Below are 20,811 nucleotides of genomic sequence, written 5' to 3'. Positions count from 1 at the left end.
TCTACTTTTATTTTGGTTTCTCGTTAAAAAAATAGATTTCATAAACATGAAACGCATTCACGCGAGTACTAGTATTTATTAAGTTCGTTCACTACAAGAATATAACATTTTAGTGGCTTTTAAAAATGTCATTATACTAAGGATATGGTGACATTTATGTTTTGGTGACACTTATGAAAAATGTCCTCTATTCTAATATCGTCTTAGATTTCATGACATTTTTAATGTCAATATTAATGACAACTTCATAGGTGTCAGGATAAATCATATTTTAAGGACATTCATACATGTCTTGTTATTATGATAATAATGACAACTTTATATTTCATTAATTTAAAATCATTTATTAGGGCAACTATAAGTGCCTTGTATTTTATTTACACTGACAATTAAAAATGTCACTTTCTTTAATAGCCTATAAGAACACTAAAAGATGTCATTAATAGTTATTTATAATGACTTTTTAAAATGTCTTCTTATGATCTTTACAATGACATTTTTTAATAATACTTGATGTTCTATTGTGACATAAAAAAATGTCTTATATTATGAAATATATAATCCACTTTCAAGATTTTCATGATATATTCATGCATATAACAAATTAACATAAATACAAAAAAGTGATAATGAATAATTTTCATTCATCTCACAGTCATTAATGTATAATAGCAATGACAAATTTTCACCTAGAAAAACGTCAATACACCAACAAATGTACCCAACGTATCTAGTTTATAAGAACTAACAATAAATGAAGTCTCATAAAACAAAACATTTGCAAATTTGCGGTGCATCTTCAACCATCACATCTTAAACAAAAATCCAATATTCATGTCCCCTACAATAAAAATTCATATATTTGTGTCAATAAAATAATAAAAAATATGCACAATAATAAATATTCAAATTTAAATCAAACCATTGAATCTCATACCATTCGAGAAACTAAAAAACTATCATTTATCCAAATGCACCTAATAGAAATCTTTTTTCTTAACGGTCAACTGCAAATATAATTGATATTGATATAAAAAGACAATAACATGACGAGTATATACAATAAACAATAGTTGATTGAATTCAAATATCATACCAGGTGACAAGGCCAAGCTATCATTCCTCCAAGAGCATCCCCAAACTTTTGTAAAATATCATATGTCCTAATTAATCAAACTCTCTTCATGTTCTAAGACAACTAAAACTTGTATTTTGCTCCCAAGGTCTGTTTTCCTACTTCAGTATTTGGATCCATGCTACGAACCACTCATTTTGCCACAATTTTTGTCGAATCAAATAGACTTCTTATCGATACAGGACATCCAATCTATATCAAAGTTCAAAAGAGAATGTTTTGATCGATGAAAACAAATATAATCTCGTCTTATAAAAACTAATAACAGTAAAAAATAAAGGATCTATTCTAACACGAAACGAAGAAGACAATATATATATGGGGTGGGTCGAAAGATTTGTGATCTATTCTGTGTATTCTTGTGAGGAGAAGCCCCTTTCCCTGGTTTCTATATCTTTATGACGAATAGGATTTGAAGAGCTGTCACATCATTCACATAAATTTAAGCAGGCAGGAAGCTACCGTTTCTAGAATGCAAGCAAGCTAGCTTGCTTACTCTCCTAGTAGCGTACGTTGGCGGCAAAAACAAACTATACTAAACTAAAGTAACGAAGCATTCGGGAAGCGACTAGTCGCTTCTGGCAAAGGGATAAGGAATACTTGATCCCTAAATCAATAGAATTCCCTAATCTAAATAAAGAATCTATGACTAGCAATATTAGAAATGTTATAGATTCTGAAATAGAGTAGTGAGAGAATCACATTATGAATAGATATAAATTAAAACCCGCATAATTAATCTTAGTTTACAATATAGTAATCTTCAACTCATCATGCCACGTTGAACGATAAATAGATCAAAGTAAGAAACAATAACCATTTATTCATATAACTTATGTCATCAACAACAATATGTCATCCAAACCAATAAAGGACCAACTCAAGATAGTTACAAACTTACAAAAATCGTAGCTTTCAAAAGCAAACTCTAACTCAGTATATCACATCATACAATAAATAATACCAAAATAAACAATAAAACATCAGTAATATATGTAATATATATTCCTAACCAAAATATACAATCTAAACCAATAAATGACTAGCTAAATATAATTATAACCTCGCACAAAACATAAAACAAGAAAGACAAATGAACTCCCCACACAACACATAGACAAAAAAAATGATGAAGAAGCAAGTGGGTTTCCTCCTTCCTGATGGGTAAAACTTCAAGATGTACTTTGTTTTGCATGAAATAAAAAAAATTGACCCCAAATAATAAAAAAAAAAAATTGATGAGTATGGCTATGTAGAGAAAGAAAAATCAAGAGGATCAGAAAGATTGAAGTTAGGGACGACATTAATTACAATTGCATGAAAAGAGTGTGTGTTTAGTGTGTGAGTGGATTTGCAAGAGACAGATTGTGAAATACAGTAATAATACCAAAACAAACATGTTGAATCAATAAAGTACACACTCAATATAATAATAAAGTGATAAAAACTAAAGAAGAACTTACCCTTGGAGATAAACTAGGAGAATCAGAAAGTAATGGATTGCTAGATGATGATGTGTGTCGTAAATTGTTGTTGTTTGAACCAACCTTCTTGTTTGGTTAATTGAAAATCTTTGATTTTAACATTGCAACGTGTTGTCATTGCTTTCTAATTTGCTCATCAAATTTTTCTAACATTGTCTTTTACTCCACCACTATTCGGTTTCATGTATTACGGCTTGAAACTTATCCCAATAAATCAGATCGGTTAACACCATCACACCAAGCATGTGTACTTGCCCTGGTCTATCTGGTCCAATGATTTGAGCAAATATGTCATCTTGACCAACTTGATCACCATCCATTTCAGGAAGTAGATTTTCTAATTATTTCATTGCAGCCCTCACGAAAAAAAAAAATCAAAAGCCATAATTTATACATAGTGACTACGAAAAAAAAATCTTTGAAAATAATGTAGTTGAAGTTTATAATACAGCTTACCAATTTTTCTGCAACAATGCTGCTTGAGGGACTTCTATTAGCATGAGTAAAGCAGGCATTAACTAATTCAACTCGTGAGGGAGGACGCCCTTTCTCTTTTCTCTAAAATTACAATTCGTTACCAAGTTGTACATTCTAATTCATGTAGAATTATAACATTAATAAGAGATTACCAATTTTTGTTGCAATTGAGTGAATGATCTTCTTCCAGTTGTCTGATTCATTATATTTTGCTTTCGAGCAACCTTATTTTTTCACTTCTTTCCTAATTTATTAAATTAAACTTGAGACATAAGTTTTATATGAAAAATTTTAAAACAAATAAAATACAATATAACTTTGATTTTTCTGAGTTCCACTGAGCAACTAGTTTCACATATTGTTCTACAAAACCTTTTTGATCTCTTTGTTCCAGAAGAACATGCATTGATAACTCAGGATCATAATACATCTTTTTCAGTTCTGCCTTCCAGTTTCTCCATTTTTTTTCTATTGAACGTAGTGTCCAACTTTCTGTTTTCCGAGGAAGGTCATACTTTTTCTACGAATGCCTTTAGACGATTTACCCTCATAACAAAAAATTACTTAACAATAAAATTATTCAATAACATTCAATTACCTTTGTGACCTCTATTTTTTTCTTATTATCTTGGTGCATTTTATGCCAATCTTCCACATTAATTGGACAAAATTTACTATTTCTTCCCAAAGTACCCAAAAAATCAGTAAATTTATTTCTTCTTGATCCTATAGTACGTCTCATAACATCACGTTGAATCTTAGTATGTGGCACCGTGCTAGGTCGACCTCAAATTTCCTTCATAAATTTAGGGCCTCTATTTTTCTTCCCAGCATCATTAGATTCAATTTCAGTATCTACATATAGATACAAAAAAAGAGAAATATATGACTGAATAAATACTTTGAAACAAATTTTTACGTAAAATAATATGTGACCTTGATCAGATTCTTCATCCATAAATCAGTTTGGTCTTGAGCCATATTTTCAACAAGTGGGTTATTCTTGATTGTAATCCTGGAAGCCAAACCTGTATGTTTATATATTGGATAGATAAAGGATAAAGTAATTATCATACCAAATTATATCTAACTTTAATCATTTAAACTTGAGAAGGTATAATTTCATGTCAATTAAGAGTTATTCAGAAGCAATAAACAGATTGTGTTAATGTATTAGATGATATGCTACCTCTTTTTCTTGAATTTCGAGCTGCGTGATGGGAAACCATAATCAGTGGTTGTATATTTTCCTTGTCTTGAAGTTGAAATGTAGGTCTTCCAACATTTTTACTCTTTTGGATCATTCCTATCAAAGATATATAAACAAAGCATGAAATAAGCATTATACTGAATTAATAGGTTTCATATATTTTTATATCTAATACACATCAATGATTGCTGCTTTGAAGCTTTATCCATTTGATTATTCATCATACGTCATATGTTTGACCAGCTTGAACAAAGTAATAACATTCATACAAAAAAATGTCAAACAAGAGTTATACACAGCAACCAAAAAATTGTTTATGTATAAAATGATATGCTACCCTTTTCTCTTGAATTTTGAGTTGTATGATTGGCAATCATAATTCGTGGTTGTGAATCAACATCAAAATTAGTTGCAATGGCCTTTCCAACTGCATAACCAGAGGTTGTAAACACATCCAATGCAAATGTCAAACCGATATTTGTTTCATCATTTCTTGTTGATTGATTGAATCTTGTCTCGACATAATCAGCTAAATATAAAAGAGCAGAATGTCAAACATTCCTCAGCCAAATACCCCTCAGCAATGGATCCTTCTGGCCTACTTCTATTTTGGATGTACGAGTTCAATGTCCCCAAGTACCTTATATAAAAAACATAAATGTTGCATCATTTAGTAAAAATAATAATTTAAATAAAAGATCAAAAGGATTTGTCTATTACCTTTCAATTGGATACATTCAACGATAGAAAATTGGTCCAGCAAGTTGTACTTCGGTAGCCAAATGTACAGTTAGATGAATCTTTAAGTCAAAAAATGAGGGAGGAAAAATCTTCTCCAGTTGACAGAGGATCACCGCAATCTCTCTCCTTAGACGAACCACATCAGTAGGAGAAACTACTTTACAACATAGCTCTCTGAATTACCTGCTCAATCTAATCAAAGGAGCCCGAACAGATTTAGACAATGTTTTATGTAATGCTATCGGCAACAGCCGTTGCATCCAAATATGGTTGTCATGGCTTTTTAGACCAATTAATTTTGGTAGTTTTATTTGAACACACAGTGAAATGTTCGATGTGTAGCCATCTGAAACTTTATATCATTTCAAAACCTTGCAAAATATATCATTTTCTTTTTTTCTCATTGCATAACATGTTGGAGGCAGATAAACTCTACTCGGTCCTTTCTCAATAGGATGAAGTGCTGATATTATCCCAATTTCTTGCAAATCAAGACGCGATTTTATATTATCTTTCATTTTCCCTTTCATATTCAGCAATGTCCCACAAATTGATTCGCACACATTCTTTTCAATATGTATAAGATCAATATTGTGACGTATCAAATTATCTTTCCAATATGGTAAATCAAAGAAAATACTCAATTTTCCAATTGAATGGGTAGTTTTGGATTATCATCAACTGTTTTTCCAAGTTTCAAATTAAAAATTTTCAACTCGTTGGTCACTGCATCTCCCAAAAGTATGGGTGGTAGTCTTCCATACTCTTCTGTACCATCGAAATGTTGAGCATCTTTGTGAAAATCATGATCACTATTCAAAAATTTGCGGTGACCCATATAGCAAAACTTTTTGCCATTTTTTAACAACCATGAATTTTTAAATTTGTGGCACACTGGGCATGGAAATTGACCTTTGGTGCTCCATCAAGATAAGGTTGCATATCTAGGAAAATCACTTATCGCCCATAGTAATGTGGCATGCAATTGAAAATTTTGTTTGGTTGTGCATCATATGTATGCACTCCAGCCTCCAACAAATCCTTCAATCTGCAACAAGGGACTGCAAATAGATGTAAATGTTGTTTCCAGGAGCAGATGGACCGGGTATGAGCAATGAAAACATAAAGTATGGTTGTTTCATACACATCCATGGTGGAAGATTATAAGGCACTAAAATGATTGGCCATGTACTTTGCACCGTACTCATATTTTTGAATGGATTAAATCCGTCTAATGCTAATCCTAACCTAATGTTTTGGGGATCCTTTGCGAAATCCGGGTGGTTATGGTCGAACGTTTGCCAAGCTGGGGAATCAGCTGGGTGTCGCATGTAACCGACTAACCGTCTTTTATGCGAGATTCAGAATGCCATCTCATATGGACTGTTGTTTTGCTGGACATGAACATGCTTTGTAACCTTGGCTTTATTGAAAAATACCATAAAACCTTATGTGCAACTTTCCTCTTGTCACCAGTAGGATCATCTTCAGATGTTTCCCATCTTGGCTCGTTACATGTTTTGCATCGAACTTTTTCTTCATCCACCCTCCAGTACAATGTACAATCATTAGGGCAAGCATCGATCTTTTCGTAACTAAGTCCTAATTGCTTCATCAATTTCTCTGCTTTATAGTATGATTTTGGTAAATCATTCATGGCATTAGGAAATGCTTCTCTCAACAAATCCAAAAGCATGTTGAATATTTTATTGGTAATTTTTCCAAGATATTTTAGGTGAACCAAGCTAATGATGAATGCAAGTTTTGAGAATTTCTTGCATCCGAGATATAACTCTTTTTGCTTATCATCAATTAATTTAAAGAATTTCTCTGCCTCTCCAATTGGAATCTCTTTATCATTTTCAAATCCTGATGTACTGTTTATATTATCATCTTGTGGGATCCCAGAAGCCTCATGAACTTATCCTTCCATATCATCTACATCATTGCGAGATGGAATAGAATTGGATTATGAAGATGCACTACATGTTATCTCTTCATGAGCCACCCAGTGAGTATAACCTTTGATAAATCCATCAAATGTCAAATGTTCAAAGCATCCGCTCCTGAAATATGTATGCCAATCTTTCATCTTGCACAAGGACATGCAACTCCATCGGTATTAAATTTGAAAAAACCCATCTTTGGAGCCACCCAGCGCACCACACAAACATTAATGGCTCGATCCATGCGATGATGAAGGCCCAAAGATCTAGCCACGTACCCAAATCTACACTAGTGAGCCGCCTTCAAAACCCTTGCACGACCAAGAGCAATCAAATACTCATTAATTAGCAAAATTATCTCGGTCGATTGGATGCAAGCACCCTTATGTTTATGATTGTTTCTGGCCTTCCAGAGAAACCAAATGATCAGGAAATGAATCAATTCCTTAACATGACCATCTTTGTGCCAATTCTCTCCCATATTCCAAGCTGAAAAATTCCAGAAATTGTGCACTCCAAAAATCTTGGAAAAATGTTGCCAGACTACTTGAGCGGGAGCACTTGAGAAAAACACATGATCAAAAGACTCCTGAGTCTGACAGCACTGGCACATCGATGCTAGAGAAACTACTCAAGTCATTAAAATATCATCAACAGAAAGTCTTTTGAAAAACCATCGCCAGCAGAAAATAGAAATAGATAGCCTTACGGCCCATACCTAAAATATTAACCATTCATAATTATCTATAAATTTGTAGATACTCTTAAATAAATAAAAAAAACCCAAGACAAATAGTAATAGTATGATATATATATATATATATATATATCTATATATATATATATATATATATATATATATATTAAAATTTTAATTAACGTATTATTTCATTTATTTACGATTATTTGAAACAAGATATGTTACTTAGCTAATTCTAACGTTTTAAATATGTTATATCATCTCTTCTTATTTTTCATTATACTTTTAAAATATAAATAAATAAATAATCATAATATCTTATAAATGATATATTGCTATAAAATGAAAACTAAAATAATATATCATCGATCAAATTTATAGTTGAAATATTTTTCAAACAACATTCTTCATAAAAAAATTAAAAATAGATATATATAAAATTTAATTTAATATTTATTATTTATTTACATAAACTTGAAAAAATTTAAATAATAAATTATCTTATAACTATAACGTTGATGATTGCTTGATATTTTTATTAAATATTATAAAACATAATATACATACAACATTATTTTTAATCTCAAATTGTAATATAACTTGTATTTTTTAAAGCTTTAAATTTTATAATTTTTTGGTAAATTAAAATGTTTTATATCCCAATATTTACATTTTTGTGAGTTTACGATTTACCAATATTTTGTGTTCATATTAAAATGTGATATAAAATATTTATAATATCACATTTTTAGATTAAAATATTTTTTTGATATTCTTTATTTTATTTAGATATGATAAACAATTATTATAGTTTTTTAAAATATTAAATTTTAGTTGTTGTTATACAAAAAATATTGCATTTTGAGTTTTTTTTAAAAGTAAACAAAAAATTTTAAATATAAGGAAAGTTAGTTTAAGGACAAATTTGTCTAGTTATAAATTTCATATAGAAGGTGGAATGTGATCAACACTTTTTGAAGTGTAAATAACACTCTCATTTTAAAATATATATGTAAGAGTAGATCTCTTGTGAGACGGTCTCACACTTTTATATATTTTTAATAAAAAAGTAACCAAAATTTTATGTACCTTGGTATGATTTTTTTGTTATTTTATATTTATTTGAATACAATTAAAAATATGTTATTTATATATTATACAAAATACAGAACTTTCTTAAAATATTAAATTTTATTTTTTTAATAAAAATTTTAGTGGTTAATGTAGAAATATTTTATATTTATATTTTTTAAAATAATCAATATTTCATAATTTAAGGATAGTATATGCAAGGTAAATTTGACTAAGAATTGATTAATTACATGAGATGGAGTGTTATTAACATTTACCAGTGTAAATAATATTTCCTAATCTTTTCAAATCATCTAATAAGTTCATTTGGAAACTTCAAATTTAGAAATCTCGTTACATTTTCCCTAATAGAATCGAGTAAAATATATGCGCACGATATTCGGATTTTAAAACGTCAATAATATTGTACACATCTTTGATGCATGTGTTCGTTATTTATTAATATGGGTAAGATTCTATATATAATGATGAGAAGAATTTTAATTTTAATTTCATCACTAAATTCATATGCAACTTTAGGATGAGATCGAGATGCATCAATGAGATAAATGGGAGAGATTGTATTCATAATAATAATTTTTTTAAAACATGAATATAATGTTTTGTGAAATGAAAACAAAGAGGGCCAATGTCAATATATATATATATATATATATATATATATATATATATATATATATATTTGATTAATAAAATTATCCTTAATGCGGTGAGATTATCTTTCTTATTTATTGTGATGATCATATATAAGGGAAACAAATAATGTTTTGAAATATCTTATATTATATCGATAGGGTTGGTGTATGTACCGCGTACTACATATAATTCACAAATACACACACACACACACACACACACACACACATATATATATATATATATATATATAAAATTTTTCTGTCTTGCAAATCAACGAAACAAATACAAATGGCAAAACAAGTGTTTGAAATTGTTGTTGTTTTGGTGGTTGTGTTGTTTTTCAACCAGGGTAATGCAAACATGACCAAAGACATGACTTTGATAGAAAGTGTGTGTAAGAAAACACATGACTTCAAGTTGTGCGTGTCTACATTGATATCGAATCCTCTCAGCTTCAATAGTACCGACGTAAAAGGGCTAGCACGTATCATGATAGGCATTTTACAGGCCAAAACAGATGGAATACTGGCAACGATCGATCGGATGAGCAAGAACGAATCCGATCCCCGGATACGCGATTGCCTTATCGATGACTGTTATCCAGAGTACGATAAAGGCGCAGAACTACTTCAACAAGCAATAGAAGATTTGGAATCAGGTTCCTTGAGATATGCAATAACTGATGTACTGTGGGCAAAGGATGATGCAGAGACTTGCCAGGAATGTTTTGAGGAGCCAATCAAACTCAAGTCACCCGTCACAGCTATCAACTCTTATTATGTTGCTCTTTGTCATATCGCTGAAGACATTATGGTAATCTTATGATCACATTATGTTAATGAAGAAATGTTTTATATTTAGATTTTTTAAAATAATCGAGATTTTATAATTTAAGAAAAGTATATGTAAGGGTAAATTTGTCTAACAATCTCCTAATTATATGAGGTGGGGTGTTATTAATATTTTTTGAAGTATAAATAACTCTCCCCAATCTTTTATGATCATCTAATAAATAAGAATGGAGTATAATATATGTGCACAATTTTCGGATAGTAAAACTTTATAACATCAATCAGGGCATGATTGGTACGTTGGAAAGGAATAAGGTAGGAATGGAATCGATTTTGAAATGGAATGAGATTGGAAATGGAATGGTTGTTTTATTTCATTCCAACGATTGATACTATTAAAATGAAAAAAGAATGTAATGAAATAATTTTTAATAAAAAATCATATTTTAACTACATATATCAAAATAAGAGTAATTCATAAACTTTTTATTATTAATAATATTGAAGTTGTAGCAATTATTATAAAATTATCATTATATAGTTTCAATAATTTAAATTTTTATTTTATAATAATTATTATTATTTTATTATAATAATAAGATACAATTATAATATTATTTTTTAATTTTTATAATTATAGATAAATAATATTAATTATTATTTTCAAAATAATATTAAATAATAATAAATTTTTTTAATAAATAAATAAAAATATCTTTTATAAATACTTTCATAAATAATAATAATAATAATAAATAAATCATAATACTAATAATTAATATTAAAAAAATATCATTATTAATATAATAATAACATAATTATTTTTATATATATAATAATATATTGTAATAATTATATAAGTAAATATTAATTAAATAATTTAAATATGGAAAAGATTACACATAAATATGGAAATGGGAGGTGGGAATGGTCATTCCATCCAAAAATGGATGGAATGGCTATTCCCATGTTCATGGGAATAGCCATTCCAGTGGGAATGATCATTCTCATTCTCATGTCAAACCAAGCATGAATATAGGGAATGAGATGGGAATGCTCATTCCATTCCCACTTCATTCCCTTGTTCCAATCATGCTCTCAGAGTGTACACATAAAGATGTGTTCGTTATTTGATTAACTAGTATTTTACTCGTGATACACAGATTATATATTGTCAATAATATAAATAAATTGGATCAAAAGAAAATATTGACTATGAAATTAAAATATAAATAAATTTAATTTTGCAATGACTAATAAAAATAATAATGTTAAAAAATAACTTTCAAAACGGTACAAATAGTGAGAATGAACCTTTGAACGAATAATCGAAATATGGATTATATATCATATAATTATAAAACAAACAAATTATCTTATAAATTTGAAAAACTTCCTTAAATACAATTTTTGTTGTTGAATTTTTATGATTAGTCTTATCATTACATATCAAGATTTTGAGACTCTTAGTATTGGTAACTCTAAATACAATGACATACAAGTTGACCACGACTAAACACGGGATTCCTCAAAAAAAAGTTGTACATGAGACAATGATTGACCCTAATTTTTGCTGATTTTCAATGCATATGATACAATCAAAAGTTTCAAGTTCGGCTCGTGATTTGGTACTCCAAAACATCTTATTCCATTTAAATATTCAGGTGTATAGACATCGTGCAATAATCAACGTTTTTATCCGAATGGCATGCCATATCAAAACTTAAATACAATCTTCCCTCAAAATGATTCAGAGATATCATGTATTCATTTATGGATTGAACGACATCAAGAGTCGGTGCCAAAATAGCTCTCTGCTAAAAATATGCAGTATCACAATTAGAAATGTCTGATGATGAATATGTTCTCTAGACTATCGATGCAATATGATCGTTACAATATTTCAGCAAAAGTTCATTATCGATTGTCGCATAACCATCATTTGGTTTTCCAATTTTTCTATCTCCTATATTAGCAATCCAATCAAAAAAATGCTTTGTTTTATCAAATTCTTGATTAGAACCTAAATTTTGTATCGTATGTTTTATTTCAATCTCAAAAGCGTACAATGTCTCCAGATATAAGAAGAATTGATGGTCGCCAAAACAATATCTTGTCTAATGCCATTTGGAATAACCGGTAATATTAGACAAAAATCGTCATCGAAAACAACATTTTTACCCCAAAATGGCAAATTAAGGCTTGAAGGATCAACAAATCTCATGATATATTTCATGCTTTTATCTAAAACTTCAAAACAGAACTTATATATCATTAGAGTATCATCCTAAATGATCAACTTGGATTTTTCAATAAGCTCCGCAAGAAGACTTCCTTGTTTGATATTGCATGTTGAATCTTCATTAGAATTAAATGGAATCGCAAAGTGTGAATAAGTTGTTCTTCAACCAGAGAGTAGAAGAGATGCAATACCACTCGATGACACATTCAACACAATCTATCCATTCGATCTCAAGATTGCAGATATAGTCTTCCAGACAAATATTTTTCCACTACCTCCATATCAATATACAAAACAAAAAAAAAACCTCCCTTATTTGATAACTTCATTCATCACCGTATCATGCACATGATGACATTGCTTAGAGTTCAAATTATTAAGGTGATTATCATGTTCTTCAGACAAAAAATTTTTTTATCAAATCACAACTCATCATGTGTTAATCTGTTCCGCGAAGGCTGAAAATATTGATCGCGAAATGACATTGACTGAAATTCACGCAAACTCTTTCCATAGCTTCGTAATAATTTTTCAATTTCAACCAATACATAATTTCTAATTTCGTCATCACTCAATTGTGATTCTAAAAAAAAATATTATACACAAACACAAACATCCATATATAGCATACCTTGGTATTGCAGCAAGTTACGTTGTCTGTATAAAACATCATCTGACAAATATGTTCAACATGATTCCCAAAGTACTCCAGGACAGCTTATGCAGTTCGATGACAATAGATTAGCAAGTAAAATTCTCAAAGATTGTGCTGAAGCCCAATTACTTGCCTCAATAATGTCGTCGATATACTTATTTTCATCATTCAACAACCCCAATGCATAGCAAGCATCACGAAATGTATTTGAAACACATACTTCACCTTTATATCTTCTTGCATGACACATTTGAAGAACCACAATCACCGGCTCATCAACAATTGTATTAAAAAAATGTCATCATTTCATCTACAAAACTTCCCCACAATGTGCATGGTTGTTTTTTGTGCCTAAAAATTATAAATATACATGGAATATATCTACATTAAAAAAATTTATCACCAAAAAAAATATTAGATTATAAATACAATTTTTTTTACTCTAAATCTTCAATGGCATAATCAATTGGCTTTGCAGGACGTTAATTTACTTCTCTGTTTTTAAGGTTGTCTCTTGAAATCATTATGCCAATTACATCTAAAAAAACACAATGATCAATAAACATATTAATATTTAATAATAAAATGCTAACATCATTTAAGTTCACGAAACTTCGAAAATTAAACATACTTCATTTTCATCGATGACTTTTGCGCTCGTCAAATCTTTGAAGTTCTTGAATTCAAATATCTTTGACGAAAAATCATGATATTCTATTTCGCACACATTTGTTTTGTTGATGAGATTAATTTTGTATATGTTCGAAGTGGTTTTGATTTATATTTTATTTTGTGCAACGATCATGTTTTGGATGGCATAAAGACGTCCTTCGTTGAGTATTGGCCTGAATTTGTCAATGACACTATATTTTATGGTTTCATGTATGCGTTTTTCCTGAAAGCAAGAAAAAACATAACAAATAGAAGGTAGATTGATGATAAATTTAAATCATAAAAGGTTTGCAATAAAAAAACATAACAATTAGAATTAAAATAGAAGATGAATATAAATTACAAAAAGTTTGTGTGCCTCAACATCTTGGAATATACATTTCATTGTCGGTTTTTCCTTGCTTTTATATGGAGGTAAATCGTAACAACGTATTAATCATAATTTCAGTGCCAATGTCAATCTGAAAAATTTATTTCACGAATAACTTTGAACAAATGTGTCATTTGGTGTAGAACTTATAATTTATTTAAGAAGTAAACTGTTAGGTCTTATTTTTAAAATAAGTTGTTAAAGTGTTTGAATTAACTTATTTTGAACTACTTAAAGATATTGATATATTTGGTATTATAAGATCTCTTTATTGTCAAAATTATTAAAAAGTGTAAAATATTTGAAAGTAAAAAAATGTAAATTAATTTTTATCATAAATATTGTTTATGCTAACACATAAAAATATTTTTTGGAAATAAAAAATTATTTTCATATTTTAGGTTAATGCAAAAAATTTGTGGTTATTACGTTTCTCACATATTTACTCTAGTTTGAAGTTGTCAGTTTAAGATGGGAGCTAAAGCTGAAAATAAATTAAACTGAATTTTTGGTGAGTTCCAATGTTTAGGTGATATCTCACAGTCAGTGATGAAAATGATTAGCCACTAAAACTAATTCATAGAAAACATAATTTGGAACATATTGTATTTCATGTGAGTTGAGCGAAAATGGATGTAATCTAGGTCAAACTGACATCTCAAGACCAATAGGAATCTGACCAATCGAGCAAGAATACAGAAGTAGTTAACCTTGAGTATTTTTGGTATTTTGGTCATATCATACAGCTCGATTATCCAAATGAAACGATTCAGCACGAGTTAGAAAGCTAAGACAATGTTATAAAAATCATATTCACAAGTCAAAGTCTGAATCGGAGCATAAAGAGATGCTAAACCGCATTGAAGTTTTTGGTTTGGAACGGAAATTCTGCAGAGCAGAATTACTAGCAAAGTCTGGCATTTCAATCATATCCCTCTCATATAAATAGGAAATATAGTAATTTTTTTATTTAATGAAAATCTAAGATAAAGGGTTGCAATTTGTATGTTTATCACTTTTTCCAGAAATCATCGAATCAAGAGATAAAACACTCGGCCGAACCATATTCACTCGACTGCTCTTGTGCTCAACTGTTTGGTAGCAAGTCTGGTATTTCAAGCTTAACTCTCTTATATAAAATCCAAATTGAGTGATTTTTGATGCGTTGGAAATATAAGACAAATAGCTACAACTTTTGTGTTCATTACTTTGCTCATATATCAACGGATCATGTCAAAATGCATTTAGTTTAGCAACTCAGTTCTGCTTGCTGAACTTCTACCTAAACTGAAGTTGACCAAGATCAGTTTACCTACCCAAACTGGAATTTGTCAAAATCAATCTACCTACCAAGCTAAAGCTTTCTCAAATTCTACCAAACTGAGGTTTGATCAACTGCTACAAAAATTAAGTGTGCTCAATTGCTACAGTACTTCAGTTCCAGTTTCACAACAAAGTCCAGTTGAGCTCCAAGTTCAGTTTTTCTCCAACAATCAGTTGATCTCAAAGATCATTTTAGCTCCAGAAACAATACAGAATCTTCTAAAAATTCTATTTATGTGTCTAACAGCTATATCATTCTTGGATCCTATAAATACATCATCTTGAAGAACAAATACAAGCTTTTTGAAGGGGATTCAAAGGCAGAAGGCGTCAAAACCAAATTCATCAGCTAGTTGAAAGCTTGCCCTTGGTGTGAAGAACACTTCAAAATTCTTGAGCTTTCCAGTCAAGTTTTTCATACCCAACTCACTCACATATAGAAGAAATGTGTGTTTCATAGATTAGTAGAGTGAGAGTTTTAGCACAAAGACGTTAAAGATTGTATTTATAATCTTGGCATAAGAGACGTTAAACATTATGCGGATTGTGAGATTGCGGCTTAGAATCGAGTTGTACGAGTTCTAAGATAAACAGTGGGTAAGTCCAAGTCTTAGAGTGTGTTTGTACAAATGTATTTTATAAATCAAAGTTTTCTAGTGTTATCCATCCGAGGAAGAAGAATGGGTGATTTATGAGATGTTGAAATCTCTGAACATCCACAAACAAATTTGTGTCTCTTTATTCTTACAGTTATTTATTTTTAATTTTTTGGATTGCATTGTTGAATCATTTTATGTATTTGATAAAATACATAATTGTTGCATTCAAAGTGTTTGATAAAATGTTTCAAACATACTGTTTTCATCATTTCAACGTGCATATCTTTCAAATGATTTAGAAAATATTAATTTAATCAGTTTTTATGAAGGATTATTTTTTAGTGTCTTCCGCTTAGTTTAAAAAATAAAGTCGATTTAATTCATCGGTGCTCAATATTTCAAGAACCGAGCTATTTTAGCTCAAAATATATTTAAACTTGTGTATTTTCACCCAAACTCGATCCTAACATATATATAAATAGATTTGAATTTTTTTTATGTAAGTTATCTAAACAATAAAGATATATTTAAATACATGGATTTCAAATTCTTTCATCAAAACTCAAACTTAGTTGTTGTTTGGTTAAACTTATTAAAAAGAGATTATAAGCTCCTAGAGCTTAAAAGCTGTTTTACGAGCTTATAAGTTGTTATAACTTATTTTAAAAATAAATTGTTAAAATGTTTGGGTAAACTTATTTTAAAATTAAAAATGTTGATATGTTTGGTATTATAAGATCTTTTTATTGTAAAAATTACCAAAAAAGAGTATAATATATGAAAATAATATTTCGAGTTATACAAAAATAGTTTTAGAATAAACTTATATTAAAAAATAAAATTGTTTTAATATTTTATTTTAGAAAAATTTATGTGATTTGCAAGTTTTTTAAAATAATATTTAATATTTAATGGGTGGAGGATATGATGGAGATTATGAAAATATTTAAGTATATTTTAGAGAGATAGAATATTAAAATAAGATCTTTTTGAAAAAAGTATCTCTCCCCTTACTTTTTTAAAAACAGTTTAAAGCTGTCAAACAGGTTATTTTGACAGCTTATAAACTGTTTTTTTAAAAAAAATACCAAACACAATTTCGGAACTTAAAAGCTTTAAAACAGCTTATAAGCTATTTCAAAGTGCTTTTAAGCACTTTCAAACACCTTTTTAATTTATTTGTTTTTTAAATTATTTATTCAACACTTTTTACTAATTGTACCACTAATTACATACAAATAACAGTATCTAGTGAATCGCACATCAAAATAATAATATAAATAATATCTAAATATTGACCTATGTGCTACAAAGTGATCACATATTTTTCTCCCGTGTGTAGATCCATTTGAATACATGTCTCCTTGTAATCGTCGAATTAGGGGTCATATCCAATACATGTCTATTTGACATATATAGTTGATTTTTTAAATATATAAGTGTCCGCTTGGCACAAGAGATTTGGGCTGATTTGGATTTAAAATTCTCAGCCCAAATCTTTCTTAGCTTCTTTGAATCCCAATGGTTTCTGATTTCAAAATCCACCAATTTGAACTCTTGATTTCACTTTTATTTTTTCATAATCTCAAATCCACCCATTCCACTGCGTATTCCAAATTCCTCTCTGTCTAGATCGCTCGCTCCTCCTGCACAAGACTCAGAGAGTTCCATTTTAATTTTATCCCATGTTCTTCCCTTTTATTCTCAGAGAGTTCCATTTTAATTTTGTGCGCCATTTCGTCCAGGTTTTTTTGTTGTATATGGGCTCGAGTTATCATGAATTGTTACCTTGATAATCTTCCACCTAAAGAGGAAGTATCTGTGTAAAACCGAGGCATAGTGAGAGAAGCTTGGGTTCCCGGAGATCTTGGATATGCCACTAGAATTCCCAGGAATCTACTGATTGACTTCTGTACAGCCCCCAGAAAAGTTGAACAAGGACTTGGTCAGATACATTTCTAATGTGCAAGAAAGGTTTCGACTGGAAGAGATGCAGCTCCTCTTAGTTCAGTTTGAGTCTGAGTCTCACTAACAAACATGATGAATGGAAACACTAATACTAAAATTTTAATTTGATTATAGAATGATTGTACGAAAAATATTTCTTATGTCACTAGCATGATGAAAAAATAATTTCCAACAAATTATTGCTTTATGTTGAAACTAAGTATTTGATGGACCTGATTTTTTACCTTATGAAGTTTGATTGTAATAAGATATAGTTTTTGAGAAAAAATATTAAATATTTTTTTAAAAAAATTTATATATGTAAGTTTAGTATTTAATACTATTTAAATAAATAAAATGTAAATTTATATTACTTTAAATTGGACAAGGTTATTTTGTAATAATAATACTTGTTTTAATTTGAAAATATATAAAGAATAATATAGTGTTTTTTCTGAGATTTGAAATTCTTAAATTTTTTAGCCAAGCAAAATATTTCAAATCAATAGATTTCAAATTCACTTTGAAATTTTATGTTCATCCAAGCAAGAGATTTAATAAAAGGAGGATTCAAATCAATGGTTTTCAAATCCATTAATTTGAAATCCTATCTCAAATCCAAATACCCTCATCCAAGCACAACCTTAAAATCTTTTCAGATCCTCTGACAAATTCATTTGTAAATTCCAATTTAGAAATCTCGTTGACAATAATAAGAATGGAGTAAACAACTTTCTTTAAAAAAAATGAAAAATCAAGCACACATATATATGTCAAAATGGGCCGGCGGGGCGGGCCTCCAAATGCTCAACCCAACCCGCCTTGGCCGCGGGTTGGGCGGGCCGGCCCGCCTAATTTTTTATTAATTTTTTTTTTAAATAAATGTTATTTTTTTAATTAAAAATTTATAAAAACACTTGAAATTCTAAGAAAATGAAAAATTAAATTTAATCAAATAGTTTAATCAATATTAAAAAGTATTACTATGAAAAATTAATAATATATAAAACCAATTAGTAAAATAAAATATAAAAAAATAAAAAATATATTACATAGTTAATTATCATCAAAATTCATTCAAAATAAGTTCAATAAAACTAAAAAATATGTATAAAAAACACTAAAAAAATACAATTTTGGAAAAAAAAATAAAAATTGGCGGGCCAGCCCGCGCGGGCTCAACCCGTTTGGCCCACCTCCAAACGGGCTAAGATTTGCCCAACCCAACCCAACCCAACCCAACCCATTTCTATGGCGGGGCGGGCTCAGCCTATTTTGACAAGTCTACACACATACCATATTTTGAATGGATTATCACACTTTCTGTATGGATAAGATCATCTATGTGCTCTACCTACACATAAACAAGTGTTAGTTTAAGAATTAGTAATCAGTATCAACTTTGGATCTTTGATTATAATGGGTAAGATTCTATAAAATCTCTCTCGAATAATTACTTTAAAAATAGTTTTCTTTACACAAAAGTTACATTATATATTATTTGATTAATAAACTTATCCTTAATACGGTCAGAGTATCTTTCTCAATTTATTGTGATGACCATAAGGGAAACAAAAAAAATTTTGAAATATCTCATATTATACATCGATATATGCATACATATACATATATATATATAGGAAAGTCCAATTTTCTGGCTTGCAAACCAACGAAACACATGCAAATGGCAAAACAAGTAGTTCTGTTTGAAATTGTTCTTGTTCAGCTGGTTGTTGTGTTGTTATTCAGCCAGCTGGGAATTAATGCAAACAGCACCAAAGACATGGCTTTGATAGAAAGTGTGTGCCAGAAAACACATGACTACCAGTTGTGCGTGTCTACATTGAAATCGAATCCTCTCAGCTTCAAAAGCGACGTAAAAGGGTTAGCAAGTATCATGCTAGGCATAATACAACGCAAAATGTATGGAATAGTACCAACGATCGATCAGATGGGGGCAAACTCATCCGATCCCCCGATACGCGATTGCCTTAAGCAAGTGTGTTCTCTAGAGTACCGTGCAAACATAGCACTAATTGGAGATGCGATGCAAGTTTGGAAATCTGGAGGTAAGTTGGTAGATGCATTAGTTTATGTACAGCGGGCATTGCAAAATGCAGAGATTTGCGAGAACTGTTTTATGAAGCAATTCCAACGCAAGTCGCCCATCACTCCTATCAACTCTAATTTTGTTGATCTTTGTTATGTCGCTCAAGGTATTATGCTAATCCCATAATATTTAATTTATTAGCAAACTATATATATATATATATGTGGTGATTGATGATTTATTACTTGTTCTTTCCGGATTCAAATAATTATAATGTGATTTAATTTATGATCATAACCATATTCATGCATCGATCAAATATATTTAAAAAAATAACAAGATGTTTTAAAAAGCCAGAAATCATAATAATATGTGAAATAATAATAATAATTGGAATATGCCAAATTCTTGAATTTTGGTATGCAAAATTCTTGAATGTGTGTTCTTTTTATTTTGTAAAAAATATTCTATTCCTTTATTTATTTATTTAAATATGGGTTAGTTTAATTTTTTAAAAAAAGTAAAGGAAGGTGTGTATGTGTGTGTGCGCGCGCGTGCGTGCATCTGTCCAGTTATTAATTCGTGCATCAAGAACAAATATTATTACTTTTTATTAATGATATTACTAGTAAAAATAAAAATAAATATTTAAGTAGATAGACACATATTCACATTCCTTTTGTTCGATTTAATAAATGGAGAGATTAATTTTCGTCAGTCCAGTTATAAAAATTTACC

The 20,811-nt window shown here is 29.5% G+C and overlaps 2 protein-coding genes across 2 annotated transcripts; both read left to right on the top strand.

Annotated features, from left to right (window-relative positions):
• The first annotated feature begins 9,712 nt into the window (after positions 1-9,712).
• LOC140878044 (cell wall / vacuolar inhibitor of fructosidase 2-like) lies at positions 9,713-10,249 on the top strand. Its single transcript, XM_073281645.1, has one exon. It carries the CDS (start codon positions 9,713-9,715, stop codon positions 10,247-10,249), a length of 537 nt encoding a protein of 178 aa, XP_073137746.1.
• Positions 10,250-19,707: 9,458 nt separating this feature from the next.
• Positions 19,708-20,259, top strand: LOC140878043 (cell wall / vacuolar inhibitor of fructosidase 2-like). The gene has a single exon (XM_073281644.1). The coding sequence runs from the start codon at positions 19,708-19,710 to the stop codon at positions 20,257-20,259; it is 552 nt and encodes a 183-aa protein (XP_073137745.1).
• Positions 20,260-20,811: the final 552 nt, after the last annotated feature.

This window comes from Henckelia pumila, chromosome 2, assembly GCF_033568475.1.
Source record: "Henckelia pumila isolate YLH828 chromosome 2, ASM3356847v2, whole genome shotgun sequence".
NCBI classification, from domain to species: Eukaryota; Viridiplantae; Streptophyta; class Magnoliopsida; order Lamiales; family Gesneriaceae; genus Henckelia; species Henckelia pumila.
The sequence above is the reverse complement of the archived record's forward strand: the minus strand, read 5'-3'. Positions and strand labels throughout refer to the sequence as shown.